General features: G+C 52.3%; 2 protein-coding genes across 3 annotated transcripts in view; one reads left to right on the top strand and one right to left on the bottom strand.

Moving 5' to 3' along the window:
- ltk (leukocyte receptor tyrosine kinase) overlaps window positions 1-9,369 on the top strand; it is a 38,497-nt gene extending 29,128 nt beyond the window's left edge. For both annotated transcript variants that reach the window (XM_086153288.1, XM_086153277.1), the window contains exons 20-29: window positions 1,224-1,410; window positions 1,494-1,584; window positions 2,293-2,357; window positions 3,882-4,011; window positions 4,089-4,186; window positions 4,553-4,645; window positions 4,735-4,836; window positions 5,836-5,970; window positions 7,438-7,528; window positions 8,175-9,369. In XM_086153288.1, the coding sequence (XP_086009414.1) occupies window positions 1,224-1,410; window positions 1,494-1,584; window positions 2,293-2,357; window positions 3,882-4,011; window positions 4,089-4,186; window positions 4,553-4,645; window positions 4,735-4,836; window positions 5,836-5,970; window positions 7,438-7,528; window positions 8,175-9,215 (2,033 nt within the window). In that variant the 3' untranslated portion in view covers window positions 9,216-9,369. The remainder of the gene's footprint in view (window positions 1-1,223; window positions 1,411-1,493; window positions 1,585-2,292; window positions 2,358-3,881; window positions 4,012-4,088; window positions 4,187-4,552; window positions 4,646-4,734; window positions 4,837-5,835; window positions 5,971-7,437; window positions 7,529-8,174) is intronic.
- A 1,738-nt stretch (window positions 9,370-11,107) lies between these two features.
- itpka (inositol-trisphosphate 3-kinase A) lies at window positions 11,108-17,873 on the bottom strand. The gene is made up of 7 exons (XM_086153304.1): window positions 17,420-17,873; window positions 14,617-14,713; window positions 14,329-14,542; window positions 13,491-13,695; window positions 13,116-13,217; window positions 12,653-12,724; window positions 11,108-12,302 (listed from the first exon to the last, which is right to left on the bottom strand). The coding sequence occupies exons 1-7, from the start codon at window positions 17,732-17,734 to the stop codon at window positions 12,036-12,038; spliced, it is 1,272 nt and encodes a 423-aa protein (XP_086009430.1). The 5' UTR covers window positions 17,735-17,873; the 3' UTR covers window positions 11,108-12,035.
- Between the last annotated feature and the right edge of the window lie 508 nt (window positions 17,874-18,381).

Raw genomic sequence — 18,381 nt, 5'->3', positions numbered from 1 at the left:
GGTGTCGGCCCGGACCCTCCACCCGCCCCACCCCCACGCAGAGGTACACTTCGTCCGATGTGTTCCGACATGTAAACTCACATTTTCAGCGACATGAGGCGCAGCCGGCCCCTCTGTCGGTTTTACCTCTAGAGTAGAAGGCGCCCGAGTATCAGCCTGTGCCGTGGCCTTAGTACAAACACACACACACACACACACACACACACACACACACACACACACACGCCTGGTGTGCGACTGCACGACAACACGCTCCTCACCTCCGAGCAGGCAGGAGTTGGCTTTGCTCCCTTGGTGACAAGAAGCTCTGCAGCTGTGTAACCATGTGATTATGCTCCTAAAGAAATAAATCAAGTACACACACACAGATGACGTGGACATTCCTGTCATTGTGACAAAGCGCTGGCTTGGTTCAGGGGGAGGGGAAGGGGCTCGGATCTTCCTCTTACAACTATCATCCTCCTCCTCTTCGTCTTGCAACTTACTAACAAAAACACTAGGGTTAACTGATACCATGTCTTCCCCAGGCTTGACTGAGGCAGCCCCAGGGTTGTGTTAGTGACCAGCCACTTCTGCAAAGCGCACACACACCCTCACACACACACACACACACACACATACACAAAAATCCCTCCAGGTTAATGGTGTGTCTTCACCTGAGCTCTCCCCCATGCAGGGAGGTAGTCTGTTCCCTGGGCGCCCCCATCTCCTCCACCCCCCAACCCCCCTGACCCCCCTGACCCCCCCACCCTACCCCCTCCTCTTCCTTCCATCCATCCCGTGTCCACCCTCCCCTCACCCCAAATCCCCGAGACCCTAGCACCTGCACCGGGCGATGGCTCGACGGCAACTCTTACCTGCACGCAACGCCCCCCCTCCCTGGCAGACTACCAACCTGCATCAGGGACATGGGCAGCCTCCACAGCGGGTGAGTCCAAACTCACTGGCGCCGACGGTCAAGGAACGGTAACCACGGAGACGTCCCAGAAATATTTGAGCACAGATGGATTTTTTTGAAAAAAAAAAAAAAAAAAAAAAAAACAGCCTCCCGGGGATTGGCCGTAGTGGCCGAACATCGGGAGCACTCATTGGCCGGCCGACCGCTCCTTGTGTTACCGCTCCTGCATTAGCTAAGATAGGGATCTTAATTTCAGTGAGGTTGACCGTTTCCTGGAGACGGGGCACGGAGACATTCACCACTCCTGTCTGGCCTGTGTCTGCAGTGTGGTACCGCTGGAAAAATGACCTGCATGCGGTGAGGGGGCGCCTGCAGAGTCCCGAGTACAAGCTGAGCAAGATCCGTTCGTCCACCATCATGACCGACTACAACCCCAACTACTGCTTCGCGGGGAAGGCGTCCTCCCTCAGCGAACTGAAGGAGGTGCCGAGGAAAAACATCACGCTGCTCAGGTGAGACCGCCCCGGTCGGTGCAGGGCCTACGGGCCACCGGTCCTCGACCCAATAATGACCCGCGTCCAACTGTTCCTTGCAGAGCTCTGGGCCACGGCGCCTTCGGCGAGGTCTATGAGGGCAGGGTTCTCGGGATGAGCAGCGACAACAGCCCCATGCAGGTGGCCGTAAAGGTCAGCCCCGACCTCTGCGCTCGGTCTTTACGTCTGAATGTTATGTAAGAACACAGGGTCGCCAGAGTCCGATGATCCGAAGGTCACGCGCACAAAACAGACAAGTCTGGTTAATACAGGAGATATAATCTGATCCAGGAAACAACAACGTTTCTGATTACAGTTTCAGATCTGCGAAACACAAACCCTTGCAATGACAGCCTCCACCTCCTCCTCTTTCTCTTCCTCTTCCTCTGACCCATAAAATAGACCCTAAACATTATGAGGTTTTAAAAAAAGTAGCAAGCCGCTTCAGACCCGCTGGACAATGGAGAGTCTCAAGCGAACCTCCTGCATGTGCTTGGACTGTGGGAGAAACCCACAGCGACATGTGGAGAACATGAAGGCTCCACACAGGAAGGTGGGAATCAGATCAGGGATCTTGTTGCGGAGAGGCGTCAGCGTTAAGCACCTGAATTTACATATTCCAGTTCTTTCCGATGAATTCGAAGTCGACTTGCCGTGTGAGAGACCCCAAAACCACACCCCACCCAAGTAATCCATCCAAACATCTGCACACCCAGATGGTTTCCCGCAGCTCTGAAATATTTGTTCTTCTGAGGGAGGAGGTCGGGATCGCCGCTTCTCTTAGTCCTCGGATCTGGACCCGCCGAGCAGGTTTACAGGTGCGGTCGATGTTCTCACCTCTGTCCTCTCTCCGCTCCACAGACTCTTCCCGAAATCTGCTCCGAACAGGACGAGATGGATTTCCTCATGGAGGCGCTGATCATGAGGTAAGCGCTTGCATCGCGCACACCTCGATGACCGCGTCCAGGCTCCGAGTGAAGCAGCAGGCTCGTCTGGAGCGCGCTCAGGAGATGGCACCGCAGCTGGCTCCGCTTAGCAGCTTCTTCCACGCTGGAAGGAAAACACAACCGGTGCCAGATGGGCCGATGCTCCGGAGAAGCTCAGACGTCGTTAAAGTGTTTTACACGCACTTTTTCCCGCACTGGCCTTTCGTATAATTAACAGAAACACGGTCGTTCCAGACGGGGATGATCTGATTAGGACCTTCAAAGGGGCCGTCTCTGTCTATTTATTTTTATCTCCAGAGGATTTTTCACTTTGAATTCAAAGTGTTTAGGGGAAATACCTTGTAGGAGCAAGGGAGATGTTCTAGAAATAAAGTCACACTAAGATGGTTTGAACATGGACAGAGGAGGGATGTTGAAGATCTGGGTAAAAGGATGCTGAGGTTGGAGGAGGTCTGGAGGGAGACCATAGTGGTGGCTTATGGATGGAGGGAAGGAGGACGGGATGTGTGAGAGAAGAGGGTTAGATGGAGGCAGATGATTGGCGGTGGAGACCACTGAAGGGAGCACGCCAGAGGAGAAAAGGGTGACTTTGTAGGAACTAGTAAGTCTTCAACCTGCCAAAAATATGTTCACTTGTTGCTTCCTTCAATCTGCTTCTGAAAGGAACCACTCAGTGAAGCTCTGAGCTCATCTGAGGTCCGTCTATACTTAAACCTCCACACCTGGATCATCCGTCCAGGAGAAACCGCTTCTTCTCTGTGTAGTTGCAGCTCTTTAGTGTTTGCACGCGTTTCAATTCCATCTTCTTCTCTAGCCCCATGACAAAGATCTTCATCACAGACAAACTGTGACGTGATGGGAAGGAGGGCCTAGTTGACCGGGCGTGTTGGGCCAGCGGCCTGCGCTGCGGTCCTGGGCCCGGCTCTGTGGGACCTTCAAGCAGAATGACCGGGTGCTGTCGCATCTTTGAGCTCTTCTAACACAAGCTCTGACTGAAGGTCCTTCTGAGGATCGAAGCTCTAGCCGAAGCTCGGTTTGAAGACGGAAGCTCTGACATAATCCTGGATGGATCGTAGAACCCATCTGTCCCAGTCAGACACGTTCTCACAACCACAATCAAACGCTTAAAGTGGAACCCTGTTCTTCTCTGGGATGTGTCTCCTCCTGAGACACGCGCACTCCGTCATCAGTCCCACATCTCTTTGTGCTTCTCCCGCTGTTATTTCCCTCCAAGAGATTTATCATTTTTCTCCTCGGGGGAGGCTCAGCGGCCTGTCGTCCAGCTCTGGCAGGGTGATTCATGTCTGAGGAAACTGTGCTGTTGCAGCCGCGTTCCTCTGGGGAGGAGAGTCCAGTTTTTCTCTGAGAGTAGGAACCCGTCGCTAATTGTCCCGGACATTTTCCTGATGTTTGGGAAGCGGAGAGGCAAACTGCAGATGTTAACTTCCACTGTGAGAACACAGAAGTAACGGCGCGCTAACGCTCTGCGCTCTGCGTTCTCAGCAAGTTCAGCCATGAGAACATTGTCCGCTGCATCGGAGTCAGCCTGAACATACTGCCGCGCTTCATCCTGCTGGAGCTGATGACGGGGGGAGACATGAAGAGCTTCCTGCGAAAGAACCGTCCGCAAGCGGTATGTGTCGTGTGTGTCCCCCGCCATCCCGGCGTTTATGTGTTTATGGCGCACTAACCCCCCGTTCCCCTCACCAGGGCCAGGCCCGGACGCTCACCATGCGTGAGCTCCTGCAGATGGCCAGGGACATTGCTTGCGGCTGTCGCTACCTGGAGGAGAACCACTTCATTCACAGGTTTGCTCGTCGACGCTCAGCTTGAATTTCCTGATTGACCGCCTTCCAGCTTCAAAATAATATGTGCGTGTGTCCTGAGGCTAAAGGCTGAAGCGGTCTCTAAACCCTCCGCCTAGCAGCTCCGCAGCTGGCCGAGTTATATTGGGTCTGCTGGAGGTTGCTAGGATGAAGCTACTGCTTTATTTTCCCAGGGAAAAATCCAAAATTTTTCTCCACAAAAAACACACAGCCAACGCACAGTGTGTTGTAAAACTCCAGATATAGTATTACATAATCGTCCCGCGTTGTAAGCTAACTCGAAAAAAGCGGACAACCTTTGGCACGTGTGAAATTTCAGGACAGACAAACAAACCCTGTGCATTTCAGAGACATCGCTGCCAGAAACTGCCTTCTCACCTGCCCCGGGGCCGAGCGGGTGGCCAAGATTGGAGACTTTGGCATGGCCCGGGACATTTACAGGTATGGCGTGCTATATAGGCATGCAGATAAGTTTCATTCCGAGCTCCCGGGAGATTCACATCCCGGTGTCTCCGCTCTTGTTTTTCCAGAGCCAGCTACTACAGGAAAGGCGGCCGCGCCATGCTGCCGGTCAAATGGATGCCTCCCGAAGCCTTCATGGAGGGCATCTTCACCTGCAAGACAGATACATGGTGCGAATGAGACCGCGGGTCTGGTAACAATTGGCAGAAATGGATACGATTAATATCCCGTCGGACATGTGTCTTAGTTAATATTCCAAGACAGTAAACAATGGATACCAGAGGTTTTACAGATTTTCATTGAACGGTATTTTCCTCTGAGCCCAAAAAAAAGTCCTCACATCACATAGCAGTTAATTTACAAGATATTTCCAAACGTGTTTAATGCATGAACAAAACCAGACCTACAGAGAACCTAAGGTTTAAAGCGCAGCGTGAAGAAAACACATTTACAATACAGAACCAGCTGTTAGCTAAACCCGGGGAAACACACGGGACCGAATGTGACTGAAGGCTCGGGCCACCTCAGGAATGACAGCACCGGTCAAATGTTCAGCTCGTGCAGGGAAAAATCTGAATTCTGGATAAGAACATAATCGGCGTCTCAATTTCAATGAGATTTTTTCCCGGTGTGAGGACGGGAAGGCTGAAACCTGTGTCTTAACCTGGCAACCCGGGTGTAAAATGGAAGGGAGCTAGGAGGGGGCGCCTCACGCTGCAAACACACACCAACACCTGACAGAGTACATGATGCTTAATATGGTGGTTCATAACACGCGACAGCTTCCTGCTTCATTTCTTGAATCCCGTTTTCATAAATACATGGATTCATCTGAAATTTCGTCATGTGGTTGCAACAGTCCGACCTGTCTAAAATATGGACTTGTTGACGGGGAGGGTGGTGTGTAGATCCTCCAAAGCCTGGCACGGATTTTTTTCCCCTGTATCCTGTCAGAGGACCATCAATGGAGGAGATCATCAATCATCTTTATTAAGAGGGCGGTCGGAGTGACACTGCCGGGGGGGGGTTGGTTTTGGACAAGGTGAAACTACATTTGTGGCCGGTCCTGCATTCTTTCATGCAGATGATAGCATTGATTTTATGGCTGAGAGGCATTCAGTTCGCAAAGCCGGGATACGTGAAGTCTTAAACTCTGTCGCCCCCTACAGGTCATTTGGCGTACTACTATGGGAGATCCTCTCCCTGGGTTACATGCCGTATCCTTGTAAGACCAACCAGGAGGTGCTGGAGTTCGTCACCAGCGGGGGCAGGATGGACCCCCCAGAGGGCTGCCCAGGACCTGTGTGAGTACTGAACCGTAGAAAGAAAACTTCAACTCCAAAAGAGCTACAACGGTTTTAGTTATTTGATGAGTGAGATGGAAGTTCATTGGTGGAGAAGGGGAGGTATGCCCTGGAAGGGCGGGGGATGAAAGTTAGCTGCAACAAGACAGAATACATCTGTGTGGATGATAGGGACCCAAGTGGATCTTAGAGAGTGAGAAAATGGAGAAGCAGTGTGATTGTGCCCATTTTAAAGAACAAGGGAGACGTACAGAATTGCAGGAATTAAAGAGGCATAAATTATGCGATGAGCCATACCGTCAAGTTATGGGAAAGAGAAGTGGAAACTAGACTCAGAGCAGGAGGCAGCATTTGTGAGCAGTAGTGTGGTTTCATGCCTACAAAGAGTGCTACAGATGCAGTATTTGCTTTAAGAATGCCGGTAGAAAGGTACAGAGAGGTCGGAGAGAGCTGATGAGGGATGATGCCTTTGTAAATCTATAGAAAAACCTTACAACAGGGTTCCGACAGAGGAACTATGGTATTGTATGAGGATGTTTGGAGTGACAGAGACGTATGTTGGACTGGTGCAGAACATGTATGCCATGGTGGGGAGGTGTGTTATAGGTGTGACAGAGAAGAAAGTAGAGGCGGGACTACATCGGGGATCAGCTCTGAGCTGCTTCTTATTTGCAGCTGTGATGGCGACAGGCTGACAGATGAGGCTGGACAGGAATCTCCATGAACCACGATGTTTGCAGCTGAAGATTGTGATCTTTAGTGAAGCAAGGGAACAGGTGGAGGCTTTGGTATGCTCTGGTGGTATGCTCTGGAAAGGAGAGGGATGAAGGTTAGCTGCAGCAAGACGGAATTTGTGTTTGTGGATGCGAGGGGCCCAAGTTGAACAGTGGGGCTACAAGGAATGGAGATAAAGAAGGTGGAGGATTTAGGTACCGAGGATCAATGGCCCACAGCAATGGAGAGGGTGGAGAAGAGGTGGAGAAACATGTGCATGCAAGTTGAAGTGGATGGAGAAAAGTGTCAGAGGTAAAAAAAGAGTATCAGCCCAAGGAGGCGGCAAGGATGAAGATGTGGAGTGAGGAGAACAGAGAGAATGAGGAAGGAGTCCATCAGAGGGACAGCACATTTTAAATGTTCCGGAGATAAAGTCACACTGAGATGGTTTGGAGTCAGGTGATCGGCTGGGGCCACTGAAAGGAGCAGCCCAAAGGAAAAGAAAGAGTGTGGTTAATTTCAAGCTTAAGGTACTTGTGCGTCGACTGAACATCATCCGTCACATTGCAGAGTAACATAGTGTACCGTCTACTCCGCGTCTTCCGACTTATGGAGATGCATGTTAGTCTATGCAAATAAAAAAAAAGCCTGTAAACGCCCAGAGGTGCTCTGGTCGGAAACTTTCATAGCCAAGTGTTATTGTGCAACTTTTCAAAGACATGGCCCCTTAAAACTGTACTTGTATCTTTGAAGCTACAGGATCATGACCCAGTGTTGGCAGCACTGTCCCGAGCACCGGCCCAACTTCTCCACCATACTTGAGAGAATCAACTACTGCACTCAGGTAGGATGAGAGTAGTCGACTCAGTCTCTGGCATGACTGCACCAGTTGTTTCAGTGGCTTCTTGATTCTTCATTACACTCCATTTGTATGTTTCGTTCTGTCGTGGAAATTTCCCCAGGCCGAGAGATTCTTAAACAACAGAAGAGTCAGGACACCCAAGAAATAGTGCAATGTTGCTTTTATCTTACAGAGGGGAAAGAGGGGAAAAGCATAATACAGAGTTTTTAGGAAGGCTGCACCCAAATCTCGCTAGCGAGAAGGACAGGTCACTCATTTGTAGTCCCTGGAGGTCTTCAGAGTCAGGTGTCCGGGAGGGTTTCGTCAGTCAGGGCGCCGTGCCTTTATCTTGCATGCAGCTGGGTACAGGACTTTTTCGAGACAATCTGCAGTTTCTTCTCCGTACCTACTCCGCGTGTCACGATATCTTATGTAGATATGCACGTGAGACAAATGAACAATTCAGCAGTCCATCGGCAAATAATTACGTCATGGGAAGATGTTCAAATGAGAAATACGAATGATTCAACAATCCATCAGTAAATAATTGTCCGTTACGCATGTCAAAAGGGAAGATATTTGAGTGAGGTATGCAAACGATTTAGCAGTAAATCTATTTTCCCATTACAATTCCCGTCTCAAATCTCAGGACCCAGATGTTATCAACACTCCCCTGCCGGTGGAACATCGTCCCGCCACGGACAATGACAGCGGGCCAATACTTCGCCCCTCTGGTCACATGCCTACCGGCCTCACCCCTTCACCCGCTTCCCTGGATTCCTCCTCACAGTTGGGCTTTTCCCCTCTGGGCCTGGGTCCCTCGTTGCTCCTGCCCCAGCCCACCAAACCCCACCTTCTCCTCCAGAAAACCCAGCCCGTCCACCACGAAGTCACATCGTACCGTGAGGTGGCAGAGCCATCCTGGGCAGAGACTGTTCCTGCCCCGGGCCACTGGCTTCACCCTGAGCCTCCACACCACCGACCGTGCTCCAGAAACAGCTCCTCCTCAGGAAGTCAAAAGCTGAAGAACAAAACCAAGAATTTGTGGAACCCCACCTACGGTTCCTGGGTTTTGGAAAACTTCAGGGGCAAGAAAAGCCTCTCTCACACTCAGTCTATGCCCCTGTCCGGTGCTGCATCCACCAAGTCAGGTACGCAGGCTCCGCCGTCCTGCAGTGCAGCCTCTGATTGTATTGCCATTGGGTGTGACAGTGCCAACTGCTCCCAGCGGATCCCTCCCAGCCTCTGCACCGCCGCCTCTCCTGCTTCCTCCTGTCAGGCCCCAGTGACACCAAGCACATCCTTCCATAAGAGTCCAAAAAGTGGCACCGTGGCCGGAGCCTCTAGGGCTGGAACGGACCTGGCCAAGCTCCAGAGTTTCCCCTGTGGCAACGTGAACTATGCCTATGATGAGCAGAGCTACGAGGCAGAGAGCCTGCCTGTGGTCGTGGCCAAAGCCCCAGAGGCCGTCATCAGCACCGGCTCCGCTCCCGCCGTCTCCTCAGGGACCAGCCTGGGGCTCGCGCTAAGCCTCCACACTCCTTCCTCATGTATGCCCAAGTTGTTGCTAAAGCGACACGCCAGCTACGGGCACGAGGACGTGAAGAGACACACCAAAGCCGAGAAACCTGCCCGAGACCGCGACTCTGGCTTCTCTCTGTCTGAAGACCTCAGCGTCACCCCGATCTAATGGTTGGCTCTGCCATTCACCCTGGAGCCGCTTCTCATTGCAGGAAACACAAACTTCAGACCAGCACGACCGCCAGGGCTCTGCGTCTTGTGTCGGAGTCACCGGTCGATTATTGGAATGCTGGAACACACACACTCATCTGCACTGTGATACAGAGAGCTGGACTCTTCGGACCCGAGCCCTGCCCGGGGCCTCCGGTCCACCGGTAGCTGAACTCTTTCATATCCAAAATGCTGGCGGCAGCTTCCACTCAGCACCGCTGTAGATTGAGCCCTTTCCACCTTCCTCTGTTTGCTTCTCTTCCTTCCTGAGACCTTTGGCAGCAGTACATTCCGTTTTTTTTCATTTGGTGTTTCCTTTCAGTCGGTGTTCATGTTGCCTTTTTAGAAGCCAGAAGATACTTACCGATGGGGAACAGAGCCAGGGTATGCTTGTGAGAGCCTTTGATTTCCACAATCACTCATCCAGAAGCTTTGGAATGTAGGACACATTTCTGGGTAACAGTCGCAGAAGTCCTATTTTCTTTCCCTCCAAATAATGTGAAAGCTCCGGGCAATAATGTCTATTTTCTGAAAGCAGATGTTTTCCTATTTTTCTATTGTAGACTTTGTGTTGACACGGCGAGACATTATCAGTGTGTAGTGCGACCGCTCTGTTTGAGCTTTGCCCTGCAGAAGAAGTTGTGCCCCAGGTGGTAAAGAAGGTACGGTGGGTTGAGAGCAGCTCCCTTGTGGTCACGCCACTGTTCGGGCAGGATCTTCCACACCTTTCCACACCCATGCCCTGGAAATACACGAACCCCGATCCACCTTGTGCCCTCGTCTTCTGCTGGTTTAGGCGGCACGTCTGTTTGGGTTTCCTTCCGCCTCCTTACCAGGCCTCGCCGGGGCGCCTTTTCCGGAGAACATCTTTATTTACACTGAGATTCGGGCAGAGGTGGAAGACCTCATGGTAGATATTCCAGGAACACAAGTAGCTATGTAACCCCGTCTGCTAGTGTTCTGGTGGGCGTAGTGCCTTCTTGGACTGACCAGTGGTCTCCCGGAAAATTAACAATGAAGACCCCGCAGATCTGAAACAGCCTCTTGGTGTTTGTGCCAGAAATGAATTGTAGCATCTCCAACATTTGCCTGCTGGGGCTCTCAGAAGGGGCAGCCCGTAAGGTGCCCGGACACCTTCTGAAGGTGCAGGCCGAGTGCTGTCCAAATCCGGAAGTGAGTAGCCCAGGCGGATTGAGCCCCTCAGGTGACATGCTGACGGCCGTATATTCTCCGAGCGGCAGAAAATTGTCTTCGCGTGTTAGGGAATGTTCTTGACTCTTCTGCCACATGTCGCGTCCCATTATCCACCCGGACCGCAGAAGCTCTCGTTTATGCGTCCGACGAGGATGACGAAGATAAGGATGACCCCGTAGCTGTGAAACCGTTTGCTAGTTTTGTACTTACATCCTCTAAACTGGACTAACCCTTTGCATTATTGGCGTGTGTTTTATATTTTTATTTCCCATTTTATTGGCTGTGTTTATGATTGATTTGTAGCGTTTGCTCAATCACTGCCATTGGATACTGCAGGTGCATCCCACGGTGCAGTACTAGTAGTGCCTACTAGTGCTCAGCTGGGTGGGGGGGGGTCAGCTGTCAAGTACCAAACAAGCTGCTGTGTGTGTTTTATTTGGAAACACTTGACGTAAGACTGGACCGTCAAATCGTCCTTTAGTTTTTTTTTAACCGCATTGAATACTCGTTCCCGCCGTGGTTCGCCATACCGAGCCAAAACACTTCGATTTCCCATGTCGGAGATGCGTTATCCTTCGGGAGGAGGTGTGTGCCCGTTAGAGGCTCATTTGGGATTTCTTCAACGTGGGAGAAATCCCCTTCGCACACAAACAGACGTTTCAGCCCTGTGTGTTTTATTTCAATCGTTCACTTCTTATATTTTTACTGAATGTGCGGCGACGTTCTATGCAATCCACCGCCCTTCGCACTGGTGTGTAACTAACCTACCTACCTGCCTAACTGTGCCCAGAATAAACCCACGTGTACTAACTACCCCTCGTGTGAGTTTGATCAGTTGCAGACGAGTCTCGGGGTCAAATTCGTTTTTTGAGAAATCGTCTCGAGGTCACCCAGCAGATCCAGCAAACTGCTGCCACAAACACCCCTCCATTCTGAACCTCCATTTACAAACACAGCGGTTAAAGTGTGAGCGGCGACTCTGAGGCCGACCGGGACACGAAGACGGCCAACGGGTGGAGGACGGGAGGTGGGGTTGAATACCTGACTGTGAGCAGTTCATGCCCAAAAAGATGGCGACGATCTTCAGCTTTTGGAGTCCGGGATTCGACGGATCGGCTCTGGTCGGGACGTCCATGAGTCAAGAACCGACCAGAACCTTTAATATTGGGGAATTAAATCTCGTCATCGAAGGCGTAGTTCCTTTTTTATTCACAAAGTGCTGGGACGTCCACTGTACATCGGCCCAGGCAGGTTCTCCCCCGGCCACAGGGGGGCGCTTTCACCTCCAGACACTCCAACTGTTTGTGCTTTGAGGGTGTACAGTCATGTTGTGACAATGTACAACTCTTCTTCATCCTCAGCTGATGTGTGTGTGTGATACCATTTACAGCTAGCCCCGACGTGTTTTCCTCACGGGCCGCTCTATCCCATAATCTGATGGCGTTATAGGGGCGGGATGGGCGCACTTCCTCTCGGCTCTGTCAGTTCAGCTGTGCCTTCCCCCTCGAGCATTGACCCGGCAGCTCGCCGAGCGCTCAGGAACCCTCGGCGCCAACAGGCGGAGCTCCTCCCAGCAATCGACACGTCAGGGGTCACTGTCCATCTGTTCCCGCTCGCTTCCTTCGCCGTCTGAACAAGGTTTACCGGTTCCTTCGCCGCCCACACATTCCAGCGTGCCCATCAGGTTCCCCAGCCCCCACAGGTAGCCGTCCTCCCTGTTCCCCTCTTGCCAGGGAATGTTGTGGTTGAGCATCTGGCCCACTGGCAGAGCGGTGGTCTTCCCAAAGTCAATAATCCAGACCTGCGCTTTTCCCGTGTGGTCGTGAATGAAGAGGAGGGAGCTCCCGATGACCTGGCGGGGAGAAGGAGGAAGAGGACAAGGGATATGAAATATCAGCTTTGCACAAACAAAGAATAATGCATTGGCTTCAAACAATATGGTTTTATCCGGTGAAAAGAAAAGGAAGACAGAAAGAAGAAGCCGAAGCCAGATTCTTATTTTCCTGAAGGGATCACACATTCTCCAGCTCCAGGAGAGTCCAGCAGGCCTCCCTAGGTTTCACCTCACTAACATGCTCCCACATACCAACACACCAAACCACACAGTTAGATTTCTAACCGCCGGTAAAAGGACTAGAATAGATCAGGTGGAGGTCTGGCGGAGGTGTGTCCCACCCATGGACCGGAAGGATGAGCCTCTACCTCATGTCTCTTGAAGAACTCCGATGCCTTCAGGGCGCGGTGGATATCCGCCAGCCGGCTCAGGTAGGACCTCTGTGTTTAACATCAAACAAAAATTAGCTGTCATTTACTAAAGCTACAGAGAGGATTCGGCCGTTGCAGGCAGCAGGATATGGTGTGTGTGTGTGTGTGTGTGTGTGTGTGTCTTAAGGAACGTCGCGAGGGTAAAGTCAAACAGCAGGGCGGGGTGTTTGCTTTGCGCCCGGTGGCTGCACCCCTTCAAAGCGTTTGTCTATGCCGAGCAAACACCCTCAGTGATGTTCTTGTGTGTGATGGAAACGAGCCTGTCCATCAGTGCCGACCGAGGAAGCGACAGGCGGAGGGACGCGGCCATCGGCTGTGGGCTCACAGCGGGCCTCCACACATGCATGGCTCCGCGGTAAAGCACGGTAAGTGCGGCATCTGCTGACAGCCTGCCACGTACTGTGATGGTGACACTCCCCCCGACAAAGTCCTGGAACTCCTGGATCACGTCCTGCCTAGATCTGGTTTTCTTGAAGTCGGTACGACAGGTTCCGTCACATTTCTGGATGGAGAAAGGGAAGAGACAACATCCTGGTAACTGCAGGCCCAGCACTCCCTCAACCCCCCCCCCCCCCCCCCCCCCCCCCACACACACACACACACACACTGTCTTCATTGCTCAGTTTCCGCTCTCTGGTCTTCACCGGCTGACCTGAGTGCTTCTGTGCAGGGCCACCGTGTGACTTTTATTTCCACACGCATTCAAGAGATGCATAAAACTAAATGTATTTTTAACTTTCACATCAGTCCTCCTGTCTTCTGCCCCCCTCCTCACCTTGATACCCTCGATCCTGAACCCCAGAGTGTTGGTAGAGCTCATGGTCTCCCTCCACTGCATGTAGCGAGGCTTGGTAACGCCACACTGGGAATGTTCCTGGGGGGTCGGCCCCTCGCTGTCCACCTCCACCATCTTCTTGTAGAGGTCCTCCCTCGGTCTGGGCCGTTCCCGCGCTCGGACCAGCTCCTCCTCCAGGTACGTCCTGAAAACACGGGGGACACACTTCATTTTAACCCTTTGTGACACCATTCCTGCTCCTGGTGTTTTGTGATTGAGCTGCCGCCGGGCCGGCAGCTGCCTGGGCTCGCCTTGGATTCTGTCCATGTTGTGCAAGAACAGATGTCAATTTCAGTTTCTGTTTGTGAGCTTCCTCTCTGCACCGGAAAGGAGTCTCCTGCCCGCACAGCGCAGCATGTAGGAGGCTGCCCAGGCCTGCGCTTGTGCAACCTAGCAGGTTTGCAACTCTGCGGTTAACGTTGTTTTTGACAGAGGGGAGTCTCCAGGGAACACCCCGGCCCCGTGACTGCACAGTGACACATGCAAAGGCACAAACTGCACACATAACGAGGCCTTCGGTTGGCGCGTATGCGTGCATGCCTCTGTGTGTGTGTGTGTGTGTGTGTGTGCTCATGTGAGGCAGCACGGCACACTGTGGCAGGAAGCCAAGCATGTAGCCTGCCTCCGACAGGTGTTCCTTTCTCGAATACAACCGCTTTGAACAACAGGTTTGCTGTCGCTGCTCTCCGGAACCCAAACCCTCAACCGAACATCAGATGGAACACGAGATCAGAAAGAAGTCCATGCGTGTTCAGGAGGATGAACATCTCCTCCCTACCTCACACCCATCTTGCAGTCCATGACGTTGGGAGACTCAAAGTTGACCAGCAGGTCCGTCATGTGGAGGAAAGCCTCTCCGTCCTTCTCCAGAACGCCGTGGTAGCCGGGCACGAACGGGAGCAACGCGTCCCCTCTGAGCTTCTCAAAGCACTGCATCTCATTTTCAGAGAACTTCTTCAGAATGGTCCCCTCATCCGCAGCTTTGAAGTTACCTGAGGGCGAGATTGGGGTCCTGATCATGCGCCCGCCGTGTCCTCTGGTGCAGCCGCGAGGTGTTCGGGCCTACCTTTGTGCCCAGCCAGCTGCACCCAGTTGACCTTCCTCCGCTGAGAGGCGCTGAAGGGCCAGTGGACGATGGTCTTCAGCTTCCACCAGGGCTTGCTCTGGAAGGACACGCAGGAACAGAGCTGAGTCTCTGACCAACAGGAGAACGCAAAAAGGGAAATAACCTGCAGAGGGAAACGTTTAAACGAGTGTCAACTTCCCTCTGAGGAGGAGAAGATGGACGATCTCCTCTTCTCTGTGTGGGAAGTGAAGAGATAAAGCCCCACCACCACCTCCAGACAGCACTGTGTTAGCTTAGCATGATGTATTTCAGCTGTCCTCTGTCGAAAATAATTTACCGCATGTTTCGAAGCGCTGTATTAGCACACATACACACACACATGTGTGCACACATGCACGTGCACACACACGTGCCGGGGAGCAGAAAGAGCACAGCAGCTCACATGTTTAACAGAAACCAAACCGTCGCCTGCGCTTTGTTCGTGCATTGAGGCGCTGGAGAGGTCACTTCATTGTACGTGTGTGTTTGTGTGGTGATTTAAACAGGAAATGAAACTCCGGCTGCGGCATGTGTGTGCATATGTGTTTGTGTGTGTGTGTCTCACAGTCCGCAATGAAAGCAGAACTCGGCCGCTCAGAGCCCTCTCCTCTCAAATGTCAGGTGATATGCTCGACTGATTGCACCCCTCTGAAGGTGGAGTGCCTCCACACAAGGGCAAACCCTAGGCTGATACCTGAACACCACACTGGAGTGCAATTCTGAAGACCTTTAGGTTGAAATATAGAAACGCTCACGCGCAGGACCCAGATGGATTCAGATGTCCCTGTGCAGAACCCGACTGTGTGGAGTGTGGTTTGCATAGATCACACAGTGGGTCGGGCAAGACCGTCCACCAAACACCACACACACACAGGGACCCGTTGGCAGGAGGGAGAGGGGAGGTCTGGAAGTCTTTGTTTGCTTCACAGCCAGCCGCGGCGTGGAGGTGGAGGACATGGCTCGGGAGGTTTGCAGCCAAGCAGGAAGAAGAATCACAAAATGCTTTTATTTTCTTTTCTTCTATTTCAATAAACACTGATTTCCCTGGTTTGGATTGAACCTCGGCCTTTAAACAAGTAGAATCTATGTAAGGCGAGCAGGACGATTCCTCCTCCTGCTCCGGCAGCTCTGTTCTACTCCCTTCTTTTTGTTTTGGTTGTCCCTTTCAGACGTCTGTGCTTGACGGGCCCTGTAGGACCTCAGCTAATGGATGAGGGAATCCAGGAATCCTCCTTGATGATGCTCATTCTCAAAACATCTTGGTATTTCCTTCGGAAAGCATTGTGGTTTCATTTGTGAGTGTGTGTTTGTGTGTGTGTGTGTGTGTGTGTAAGGCACTTTGAGAGGTGTTATGTTGCTAATTTCTACAGCACTTTAATGTCCTCTATAAATATGTTTATCACTATAATTAATACATTGGCTCAGTGGTGAGAGGTTCCAGCCAGGAGGTCCCTGGTTGGATTCCCGCAGGAGGCCTTTCTGTGTGGAGCCTCCATGTTTTCCACATGTCTGCTTGGGGTTCCTCAGAGTTCTCTAGGTTCCTTCCACAGTCTAGACACCTGCAGAAGGTTCATTGGAGACCCAACATTGTCCAGATGTGCGGATGAGATGGTGAATAGGTTGCATGTCTCTGTATGAGGCTCTGTGATTGGTCCAGGGGGAACCCCACCTCTTGTTCAATCACAGCTGGGATAGGCTCCGCCCTTTGAGACCCTGACTGCAGGAAATGTGGTGTAAATAATAAATGACTGAATTAATTATAATTATTAATTATCATCCTCATTATTATTATCATTATTATTAACACTTGTCAGTTTTAGGTTTAGGGCGGGACTCTGCTGAGGCTCACAGGAACAGATCTGGTCCCGCCGCACCTTCTATTCCAGCACACACACAGGCAGGCGGTGTGTGTTCAGTCTGTTTAAAGTAAGTGACAGGTCAGACCTTGTATGGAGAAGGCAAAAAGACATAGGACCCAGCCCAAACATGCACACACACGTACACACTCACTGGTAAAACCAGAGACAAGAAGCAGATTCCATTGTGAGCTGGAAATAGAAAACACACTCGCTTGCCAGGAAGAGAGGAAGATAGTGAACGTCTCAAAAGCTGTAAGGGTTGACTGGAGGTGGAAATGAAGCAGAGAAGGTTCCTGCTGCTCTGAATGTCCAGTCAAACCGAGACGCACGAAGAATGTGCAGAGTCAACAAACCCACGCCCCGGTGTCAACAGATGCACAGCCCGACCCACTCCCACTCAGGAGCACTGGGACTTTTCGCACGGCAGGTCAGCGATGCAAAGTCAACGTAAGGCCCAGCGTGTCTTCCCTTGCGGTGCTGAGCAGAACCAGGAGGCCATCCGTCCTGGAGACGCCCCCCCAGCTCTGTGCCAGTCGCACACTCCCGGAGTCAGAACATAGACGGCAGCTGTAGCTCACATCTCCTCCGAAAACACAACTTCTGGAGAAGAGACCCAAAGTGGGGCAGAGTCTCCAGGGGACGTCTTCCTGAATATCTCAGTGGCAGTCGAGCCAAACGGATCTTTATCACCAGTGAGAGTGTGGGCCTCTGGGGGACACTGTTACAGTCTCGAAAAGGCATCGACAACACACCCACTATTACCGCGTAATTACAGGATGCAGATTATTTTCAGAGTTCGGGACATTTGGACCTGTACCCCTGTTTACCCCACCGTTTCAACCCGCGCTCGATTGATAGACGGCCTGTCAATCACACGGAAACACCGCGGTGGTGCGTTCACGTACCTCCCCGGTGTCCGCCAGCGGCTCCAACGTGATGATGCCTTTGCTTTTGCTCTCGTTGTCGCTGAGGAGGTCGTCCTCGGACTCCACGGCGGATGAGCCGGCGGAGGAGATGGAAGAGCTGGAGGGGTTCCTGCGCAGCGCCCCGTCGGTCGCGCCGTCCCAGTCCTCCGGCTGCATCTCCCGGGAGCAGCCGCCCGCCTCCGGGGTGATGGTGACCTGCGGCACCGGGGGCGCGTCCACGGCGGCCGCCTGGGCGAGTGCGCCGCCGGAGCGTCCGGGGCCCCCGGAGGTCTTCCTCCTCAACTCTTTGGGCATTTTGAGGAAGTCCCGCGATATCTCCCGGCGTCAGCTTCGAACAACAACCTCCCGCGGGTCCGCCGCGCACTTCCTGCACCGCGGCTCCTTGGGCGCGGAGTCTCTGGCGCGCTGTCGGAAGGGGAACCCTCTCCCGCACATGTACGCGCACACGCAGGCTTCAAGAGCCGTTTACCCTCTTCTGTCGCCTCCCGCCCCCACCTGCCGTGGGCGGGTCGAGGCTCCATGAGGCCCCTCCGCAGCACTTCGCTGCATGTCCCATTATAACCACCCTCCGTCTGCCAGCTGCAGGGAGAAACAGCATTACTTACAATCACCAAGAAGCTTCAAAAAAGATACTTTACGAGTAAAAAGAAGAGAGGAAGCACCTGTAGATCAGATAAAGTGCATCTGACTTCACAGCACATTTTTTTATGAGCGCCCTTAGGGAAGGAAGGTCAGAGGATTGGCCGAAAAGGAAACAGCAGCTGAACAGCCACAGGAAGAAAACATTAAACACAACATGAAAACAGGCGATGACACATTGAGGATTTTCTCTCATTCATTCATGTCTGAACACCACCAAGTGGTAAAACATCTACAGCATGGTCCTGCAGACGTTGAAAGATCTGAGCCTCCTGAGGAAGAACAGACGGCTCTGACCCTTC

Source organism: Fistularia commersonii, chromosome 1, assembly GCF_037954325.1.
Source record: "Fistularia commersonii isolate RoL2024-O1a breed Wild chromosome 1, RoL_Fcom_v1.0, whole genome shotgun sequence".
Lineage (NCBI taxonomy): Eukaryota > Metazoa > Chordata > Actinopteri > Syngnathiformes > Fistulariidae > Fistularia > Fistularia commersonii.
Note: the sequence above shows the minus strand (reverse complement) of the source record. Positions and strands in the feature narration are given on the sequence as shown.